The sequence below is a fragment of the Micropterus dolomieu genome, linkage group LG13, assembly GCF_021292245.1.
Source record: "Micropterus dolomieu isolate WLL.071019.BEF.003 ecotype Adirondacks linkage group LG13, ASM2129224v1, whole genome shotgun sequence".
Classification (NCBI taxonomy): domain Eukaryota; kingdom Metazoa; phylum Chordata; class Actinopteri; order Centrarchiformes; family Centrarchidae; genus Micropterus; species Micropterus dolomieu.
In genome coordinates this window covers 24,025,520-24,036,048 of record NC_060162.1, presented here as the reverse complement: position 1 = coordinate 24,036,048, position 10,529 = coordinate 24,025,520, and the positions used below count along the sequence as shown (strand labels likewise).

The following is a 10,529-nucleotide window of genomic DNA, read 5'->3' as shown; positions in this document are numbered from 1 at the left end:
CTTGATTACTGTAGGTTGGGTTTTGATAGCATTTGATTGAATCTGAGTCCTGTATTGAATCTGATACTCCATATTTCTTATTGAATCTTGTTTTGTGTAGCTTTCTGCAATTTTTAAGTAACAGCTGTCAAATAATTTAATATAGCATAATTAAAACACAAACATTTAGATTTGAACAAAAAGTAAGTGTTGCTAGATATATGTTAAATGTGTTTTTTTTGGGCAGGTTAAGAAGATTCAACTGAATTGTTAAGACTTGGATTTGAATGAATCTTGATGTTTAATCATCTGGGAACTGATACAGATGAAATTTGAAACCCATATCTACTTATGAACCACACAGCCAATCCAATTCTGCTAAACGGATCATGCATAGCTCAGACACACATATGTTGTGATGATGAAGAAGCTAAATTGCTGCCATCATGAGACACTGTAAATCCAAGGGATAAACATTCAGATATACACTCACCTAAAGGATTATTAGGAACACCATACTAATACTGTGTTTGACCCCCTTTCGCCTTCAGAACTGCCTTAATTCTACGTGGCATTGATTCAACAAGGTGCTGAAAGCATTCTTTAGAAATGTTGGCCCATATTGATAGGATAGCATCTTGCAGTCGATGGAGATTTGTGGGATGCACATCCAGGGCACGAAGCTCCCGTTCCACCACATCCCAAAGATGCTCTGTTGGGTTGAGATCTGGTGACTGTGGGGGGCATTTTAGTACAGTGAACTCATTGTCATGTTCAAGAAACCAGTTTGAAATGTTTCGAGCTTTGTGACATGGTGCATTTATATTAAAAATGGGTCTTATGAGAAAGGGGTCACATATGATGATGAACCCACAGCGATTCATTACCCAGCTCTGTAGCTGTAGCTGTAACTAACATTGGCTGTCAGTTCATTGTTCAGCTGGACTGCTTTGGTTTACTCTCATAGTGTTTTTGGCAGAAGCAAACTGTACATTGTAAACCCGAATAAGTTCAGAATACTCAAAACAGTAGTGTAAATCATATTTTTAAGTAAACCTTAAATTAAATATAGTACATTTTTAAAATAACATTTAATTTCTGCATACTAAATTACATTGATTCACTGATGTTTATTTAAAACAGACAGGGAGACAGAGGGAAGCAGGGAAAGCTGGTGTGTTTGCAGTGAGAGACCAGAGGTAAGTGAGTGAGTGCAGGGAGAAGTCAAGGCAGGTGCAAAGCAGGTACATTTACAAATAATAATAGAAATAATGGGGATTAAAACATGCTTTCACAGGGCAGTATAATGTAGAAAATAAGATGGTATTTTTGTGTTGGCGATTGTGGGTCCTCCCCCAAGAAAATTATGTTTTCCAATAAAGAAATGTGCAATTCCACATAATTTTGTAACATTGTTATTACCACATCTGTGAATAAGTAGAAAGATCTGGAGCAGATTTGGAATAAACTACACCCCAAAAGCTAAACTTGCTAAATAAGTCTACTGTGGTTGAATTCTTACCATTAGATCTGGGAAAACTGATGCTCTCCACATTGATTTTATATTCATTGCGCAGCACCAAGCAGTTTTGAGCCTCACCACCTTATAATGACAGGAAAACACTGTTAATATGACATCAGAATCATTACAGATAGGATTATTCGTGTTTGCCTTTTGTGTCTTAAGTTACTGCTTTATACATTTGTAGAAATTAACATAAAAAATAGGCAACATGAGAACCACCTGCCTTCTGTGTTATTACAAGCATTTCATTTGTATATAAAAATCCAAAAGAATAATCTCCTCATCAGCATAAAAAGACTAACATTAGTTTGCATCCCTAATTTGCTTTAACTAACCTCAGCTCCTCCATGGTCAACACCGTCCTTTCTTTTTAATGTAATTTAACTATCAAGATGTACAGTATAGGACAGAGCTGTAACCTGACAACTTAATGCTGATCTTATCCTCCGCTATTATTATTCTTATTATTAGCAAGTTTTGCTTTTGGGGTGTAGTTTATTCCAATTTTAAAAAATTATGTGGAATTGCACATTTCTTTATTGGACAACAATTTGCATAGTGTGGGACTTCTTATTTATAAAAAATCTTTATTAGCTATCTTTATTTGCTTATGATTCCATAAAACTACACATTTAAAGCTCCCTTTTATATTATTTAAGTAAAAGTGCTGCTCATGAAATAAAATTATGCGTAGTCGCTTTTTCCACAAAACAGTAAAGTAAGTAGTAAAAGGAAATTTTATTTCGCTCAAGAGATTCTAGTTATTATCACTTAACTCCAAACAATTAAGAATCTGGAAATAGAGAATGTTCAACATTATTGCAAAAAAGAATGAAAACAAATAGATTATCAAAATTCTTGCTGGTTAATTATCTGATCAAGCAGTCAATTACTTAGTCTATTCAGCTTTATGCAAGATGTGCCCTATTAAATTAAATGTAGAAATGACAGAAGATGTTGAAGGTTTTGATACTAATAAAGATAACTTGAATTGTAATAATTGAGTTGTATTTGCATTTTTGAGGACTACTATCTGAAAATGGGCATTTTGTAAATTTCAAGTTGACTAGTAGTAATTTTGTTGAGTGAGTTTCCATTAGTATTTGAGTCAAGCACAATTAATTTTTTTGAGTAGATTTCCCTCAGAGTATAAGTTGTGCACAGTTACATTTAAAGAGAGTAAAGAATAATTTTAATAAGCACCAGCGAATCATTAGTATGCAGAAATTAAATGTTAAAAAAAGTAGTGTATTTAATTTAAGGTTTACTCAAAAACATTATTACCACTACTATAAAGGTTTGAGGTAATCAGTTTCCACAAATACTTTGAGTATTCTGAACTTATTTGGGTTTAAAGTGTACACTCCCTGCCCATCACCAAACTGCAAACAGACCAAGTTAGCGACTTGAACGTATTGGAGCAATTAGCAGCTAGAGGTAGATATTTCCCTCAGGGGTTGGTTGAGACCAAAAGCAGAGCTAAATTGAGAGGGAGTTCTAGACTTTTTATTTATCAGGTGGACACAAACACAACTCCTGATGAATGATAATATTGCTCTGTCTTTGCAAATGCATACATAAGTAAGTGATTGCTAACAAGTTCGCCTTAAGGACTTAACAGGTGACATGTCAGTGTTGTGTTCAAAGCTTCTTTCCACTTCGCCCAAGTGGCTAAAAAAATGTTTTCGTTGCAGATTTAATGAAAGTGCTCCATTAAGTGAGAAGATTAGGAATAAGACTAGAAAGTACAGTAGAGTGTGGGCTTGTGTGGTACTGTCCAGTAATCCTGTGATTTATGCAAACACAAACAGTATGCATTATTGATGTATTGTAACTTCTGTTATAAATGTGAGGTTTCATGTGGAACCAATCAGCAGAGAAGTCTCTTACAGACTAAAATGGATCAATCTTCCCTAGAAAGGCTGAACAATTTGCAAGTAAGTTACACAGACAGGCTTTTTTTTTTTAAATGGGCGGAGGCCCTGCAGGGTTTTAATTGGTCCACATTAGAAAAAAGAGGCGGGGCCCTTATTGCCTCGTTTGGCGCCTCGGTGATGTGATGCAGCTGCAGGAGGATAGAAACTGCTGCAACCTGAGGAGGAGGAGGAGGTGAGGTGAAGAGGATGAGAAGTTAGCACTCCAAGTTCAAAAGAAAAGTGCCGGTCAACAGTGTTCCTCACTCCTGATGGATGAGAACCACACTACAGCTGGTTTTATGTCCACGACACATTTCGGATCTCTTGTTTGCATGTCGTTAAACCTTAACTACAACGCTGATTAACCCGGGAAGATGTTCAACTGGTTGGTAGGATGGACAGTTTGCCTTCTCGTGTTCAAAACGACGAGCACCGACGATGCAGCGGTGGATTTTGGAGGCGAGTCCGGCTCCGGGATGCTGCAGACAGGTAAGAGTGGTGTGTAACACCTGTGGACCTGTGGTAAATATCTTAAGGCTAAACCCGCGTGTTTAGATTAAAAACTTGTCAAGAAGTCTAGTTAATGTATAGACCTGCTCTTTTTAGTGTGAAGTTATAATATCCAACTTATGTAACAGAAAACCACTGTTGTTCCCTTGAGAACCCACAAATGATAAATTGTGCTATCGTCGTCGAGTACTCTTCTTCACCATCCTCTAAAAAACGTCCATTTCCCCAGTCATGCCACATTTGCTGATACATTAATAACCTTCAACACCCAGTCACAACAGCTGCCCATAAAATCAGGTTTTGTCAGCTGGAGCTCATTAAATCATTTGTTCAGTGCAGTTTGTGTCCAGATGAAACTCAGCAGCATCAGTCAGTCCGACTTTGACGCTCTGACTCTCTTTGTATTTTCATCTCGTCGCTCACTGCTGTGAGAGTGAAGCCAAAACACTTGCAGACTGAGTGAATAACTTTGTTTGGCATGCTGTGAAGACTCATTTCAGACCGCAATGAAACAATAAGCCTTCAACTATTTTCACTACAGACCAATTATGTTTGATTGCTTTTTCCAATTACTATAACAGCTTCTCAAAGAAAAAAACAACAACGCACTAATTAAGAATTGTTTTAGTTCACATTTGCAGTTTAGTTTACCAGCCTGCAATATCAACAAGTCTCTCCATAAATCTGGGGCCCTTAAAACCCAAATCTGAGGTGTTTCATTTATGTACCGTTCATGCTGTAAAATGCTTCACTGACCATCACCAGCTTTAAATTGATATTATTGCTGCTGTCTTGCCTCTCAATATGCACCTTAATTGTCAAAAAAAAAAACACTAGGCCGTTGTCAAAGTTACCAAATCCATTAAATCAGCCTGAGCCAAGATAGAATCTGTTTACACTAAATTTGACTGATATGTTTCCTTTTACATGGCCCAAAAGAGATGTCTGGACTTGGATGCATACATCATGCACAACAAAATGTCTTTAGTTTGCAAAACAAACATATGTGGAAACTGATGCCAAGACTCATCCACAGTTATTAAGTCACATGGAATGCCTTTATTCTGCCAAGCAGAGTTAGTTAATCACAACATCGTTTTCCACAGCCAGCTCTGTTGTCTCATCAGTGTTGTCAGTGTCTGGATCTCCTTTGTTCTATCACGACTGTTGATACTGTGTACGTACTGCAGCTTTACGTTGTGTTTCTGAGCCGCATTGGAGTTGTTAAATCCATCCTAAGACCTGTTGAAATTGATCTTAGGCTGGGCTCTGCCAGGCGCCCGAGTATGTCGTGTCTGGATTCCACAGCATCATACATATTGTTTATTTTACAGTTTGGTCTTTATCATATTTCCTCATTGCAATCATATGTGTGTTAGAGCCACACAGGAGACCCAAACAGAGATGTCAGAGAGCGGGGAACCAGCTGAGAGTTTGGATTAGAGCGGTGAGGTGACAGATGAGACCTGCAGCGTGTTGATTGAACCTGGCCTGTTGAATGTTTTCACTGTTTGTTTTCAGAGAGGTAATGTAGATGGCAGAGCGTTGTGTAAACTTTTACTGGATCTCAGTGAATAGGCTGATGGTTATGTAACACTGCAGTAATAATCTTCATGCGTTTACTGTTATTGTTTGGATTCCTCAGTTAAATCTCGCCCTCTTCCAGATGTAACTGAGCTCATTTGGGAATGTGTGATTGCAGATACAGTTAATATGGTGAAAACCTGAATATGAGACAGCATATGCTCTAAGAGTGATTGTGAGTTTATCCCAAGCCAATGTTAATAATGTAATGTGGTGGTGTGATGCTCAGCTTCTGGGGGTTACTGGAGATGCTCAGTGATGCTCAGTGATGTGCGTTTTTTTGTGTTTTGAATGAAATCATCATCAGGCAAGAACAACAAGGTCTTGGATACCATAATGGCTAAAAGACAAATGCATAGTACCAAAAACTGAGAGATTCTGCATCCTGTCGGCTACTTGCTCACTTTATTAGATTGTTACTTTTAGGACTGGACAATATGGCCAAAAATGTCATCACGATATCACGATAAAAGGTTTCATATCTTTTGATATCGATATTTATCTCGATAAGTATCAAATCGTTATTTCTTGTTTAAAGGATGATTTTTGCTCCTGAGTGAAAGTTCAAGAAACCTGATGATTCATTTTGGTTTAAACACTTCTTTATGGTCATCACTTGATGCCAAACAGAGGATCACTTCACAAATCTGAGGTAGAACATTCAAAACAATTATGATAAAATCTTTTCCAACAAATATTCATCAGTGAAATTAAGTAAAAGCTTTTTTTTTTGTCCTTTTTCCTCAACAAAATAAGGACTGAAAAACTGAATAAAATCAGACATTTATTGAATATTTATTGAACATTTGTTATATTTAAAAAATTATATCGCAATAATTATTGTTATTGTTTTATTGTCCAGCCCAAGTTACTTTATTAGATTAAACATCGTGACAGGACTTTGGATAAGTCAGTCAGCTTGTTTGATATGCAGGGCTGCTGTTGTTGAACTTCCCACAGGTCTTCTCCATATTCCTGTGTTTATACACCTTTTAAGTACATTTTAAAATACATTTATCGCATATTTATTGTCCTGATTTATCATAGGTATACACACTGAGAACAATAGCATAAAAGCATCTGTTTAGTAGTTGTACATAGCACCTTTCAGATAGCCTAGGTTAGGGAGGAGTAAAGAAAGAGGGAACAGGTGAGCCTACCAAGTATCCACCGCTGTGATCTGTTGCGCAAGAGTCAATCACCTACATATTTGAACCCTCTCTGACTGCAATGAATCACATATACTACACATGAAGCATTCCTTTTCACTCAGGTTTGAAGAACTGCATTCGTTGACGCAATGATGCTTAACCCAAAATTCCTCTGCAGGTGATTTATCTGTTCTACCATCATTATTGTCAAACCACCTCTGATTTGACTTTGAAGCCTCCGTCTCTGTGCGCTGAGCATGCACCAATGTGCTCAGCCTGGTAGTGCATAGACAACTCTGTGCCTTCAATCCCATCTGACAAGAGTCTGTGGAAGTTCCATATAGTTTTTGCCCCACCATATGTGTGGCATAAGAATGGTGATTCTGTCCATCCAACTCTTAAGTTTAGAGGAAGATGTGTCGACATTAGCCAGGTTTCCATTCTAATGCAATGCAAATTGTATCAGAATTTCCAGGAAATAAAAGTTGTGCGCTTCCATCCACTATTGCCATTAAAACACTGCAGAGGAAGACAGCCCAACTAGCTGATGTGATTAAAATAGTGCCAGTGACAGCTCAAACGGTGTAAAACCTGATGGAAATGTGACATTAATATTTGTTTATTTGAGTAATGTTAGTGTCCTCATCGCCCCACACACAGATGTGATGTTTCTGATGGAAGCTTCAGTGGAGGTTTGTAAGTCACATGCTTCATATATGCCATAATTTGCTTATTGTCTGTTTCCATAGCTGCATTTTGTTCTTACGCCTCCTTGGATACTTGTGAGCTTTTCTCTAGTGCCACCTTCTGGTTTACTTTTTTACTTTTCACTTTGCTTATAAGGTGTCAAAAACTAAAGCTTTTCTGGAACTTCGTGAGGATGTCCATGATTCTCTCATGACAAATCCTAATATTTTAGGCTTTTCCTCCAGCATCAGGTCAAAATTTTCACTTGAACTTAAGAACCCAAAAATTAAAAACAGGAGATTCTAATGAAATTTTCAGCCTGATAATAGCCCGGGCTTTTATTTGCTTAAATCACTGAATTGACGCCTATATTTGGGGAAGGCGTCCATATGGGACAGGCCTTTAATTCCTTTTGCACAAAACTGAAATAGGCTACTATGAAACAGTTTACTTATTTCGAACAGTATGAATATCACTTGTATAAAAATCAAATAATATTAAATTCACGTCATTCATTTGATCTAGCTCCGACAGACGGCTTATGCACTTTTATATTGTAGGCACCAACGTAACGAAAACAAACATAACCAACAACACGGTGCAGGAAGAGAAAAGTGTGGCAGAAGTTAGCACACAGAGAGTGATGTACTTCACATGACAGTATTCACAACTATTTTTTATGAAAAGTCTTTTGATCGTTGGACCCTTAAAGAGTAAAGGAATTTAAAAATCAAGGAACGGACACATTCGGACTTACCTAACCAATCTAGCGATGTGTAGCATGTCCATACTGATCATAAGTTTAAACATAAATATTTCTATGCACGATCTAAGCAGCTTAGAAGGAGCAAAAGCAGGCGACCCAGCGGGGGTTAAGAGGTTTTATACATCCAATAAAACAGACCAGGTGTCTAATGGAGACCTGCGTTTATTTGTCAAAATATGTCCCCACACCAGACCTGTAAACGGGGTAGGTGGCTATTTGGGACTCGGCTCTTAATTAAAGTTTTACGGTATATTCTGTGATTGACTTTTGGGCACAGTTGCCTGCCTCTATTCCTCATTGAATTAAGGCTTTTCTGTCATTTCCAATCCATCCGTCCATCCTTCCAGCGAGCCATATCTAGCTGTGATATGTGGCTCCCATATGTCAGGAATAGCCTCTGACCCTATGAGATAGGTATCGCTAGAGCACCGTATGCAGAACAGCTGCTGGGAAGAGTTGTGTGATGCTTAAAAGAGGAGTGCCTGCGTCTGAGTGTCTCCATACCTCTCACAATCACCCATCCACTCACCAAACCTCTACCCTAGCACTAACACACTTTCTTCAGAAGTGGAAATTGCTGACTAACCTTCTTGACCTTCTCTGTGAGAGTGTCAGTGGAGGTCCGACATGGAGAGGCTCTGAGCGGTCTTTTCATGTGTCTCAAGTGCATTCTTTGGGAATTTGAGAAGGCATTATTTCACAGACATACTTGTAAGACTCTTAAAAATTGTTTTCAATTATATATAATATGGATGACATAAATGTGCTTTAGATTATCAAACTTCAGAAAGGTTTGCCCTGCTAATGGTGGGGCCTAAGGATGTCTGTCTGTCTGTCTGGTGTGAAACCCCACAGAAGATATCTCCAAAACTGCCAGCCAAGAATGGTGATGTGGATCATGATTCCAAGAGGATTTTTCCTAGCTACATTTAGGTGGGATCCTGACTAAAGCTGTAATGATTAGTCTTTATTTGTAATTTATCTGCAAATAGCAGTTTATTTTCTGCTTGTGAGAGGATGAACCACTGAGATTTTAATTACCAAGGAGGAATTTAAATGTTTAGTCATGTGGGGTTTTTTGCATGCTTGGTGCACTCATTAACTGAAACACAGTGTGAATTTTAAACTGTGCATCAAGAAGCTGTCTCTGTATCTATAAATGCGATAATCAGTTTTGGATATAACACTATGTAAAACGTGTGATACAAAGGTCTGGCAGTCACACAGTTGTCTTGTTTTTTTGTCTAATTCCCTCTACATAGAGAATCATCGTCATTTCAAACTTATTTCGGTACACTTTGCAACACTTATGTCACATCACCAAGCCCTCAAGTCAAACCAGATCAAAAGCACAGCGCCGGCCTCGTCACTCATTGCTCTTCCAGCAGGTTGAGCTCATGATGTCATTGCCAATATAATGCCAGATCCATAAGCAGGCATCTGCATCCAATGAAACGTGATCTTGGGCCTTAGTACTTGGTGAGCCCTGATCTGGAGCCCATTAGCCAGCTTTAACCAGGCAGAGGTCCACATGCCGTGGCGTGCGTGGTGTAACATTCCCTACAATATACATAGGGTCATCAGCTTGGTTGTGGGTGTGGAGTAGGTTACGGCTTGTGGTTAGCTTTGTGTGAACATAAGCGGATGGAGAGGGCTAGGTGCAAACCACATGTTGCAGCAGAACCTCCTTCCTCGTCTGTAATCTCTCCTCAAGCCAACTGGATCCAGATGGCTGATAGAGTGGGTTGATAGTGTTCAGACAGAGTTCCTCAGATGTTTGGTGTTAAAGATGAATAAATAAAAGAATGGGCTTTTTATATTTATTTTTTTAACTTTTACAATGTTACCTCAGTGACCACTTTGTAATGTCGTTTCTCAATGTGTCTCCCATCACTCAGTCACCGCAAAGAGCCTGTGGACACATTACAGCCCGTAAGACACAAAGACACAGATTTATGTGGAAAGGGCAATTTAATGATCTGGTGGTTTGTCCCAAGCTGTGCTGTTTGTGGTTCCACTTCGACTAAAGTGTTGACAGCCATACCCGCGGCCGTTCTCTGTGTTGCTTGCACCTGCCTTGTGGTGTTAAATAACAGAGCTAATGGTGACAGTGTGCACCTGGTGTTGCAGGTAATACCTGCATAAGCTGCTAGCAGTAACCACCATATTTAGTGGTATGATTTGAAACATATGCCCATTAAGTACTGCCATTTAGACCATTTAGGAACTGTGATGGCAATGGTTTGTTCCGTAAAACTTTTTTTACTGGCCTGGTGACCTGGCTATACATTTTGACAAATAACCGCACGTCGCCCTTAAAGGTTAAGTTTGTAAGTTTGTAAGTTTTAGTGACATCTTGTGGTGAGGGTTTGCGAATTGCACCCCCCCCCCCCCCCCCCCCCCCCCCCCCC

At 38.8% G+C, this 10,529-nt stretch overlaps 1 protein-coding gene across 1 annotated transcript in view; it reads left to right on the top strand.

Moving 5' to 3' along the window:
- The first annotated feature begins 3,634 nt into the window (after positions 1–3,634).
- LOC123982278 (collagen alpha-1(XI) chain-like) overlaps positions 3,635–10,529 on the top strand; it is a 74,579-nt gene continuing 67,684 nt past the window's right edge. Inside the window, exon 1 of the mRNA XM_046067719.1 lies at positions 3,635–3,909. Coding sequence (XP_045923675.1) covers positions 3,795–3,909 — 115 coding nt within the window. The 5' untranslated portion in view covers positions 3,635–3,794. The remainder of the gene's footprint in view (positions 3,910–10,529) is intronic.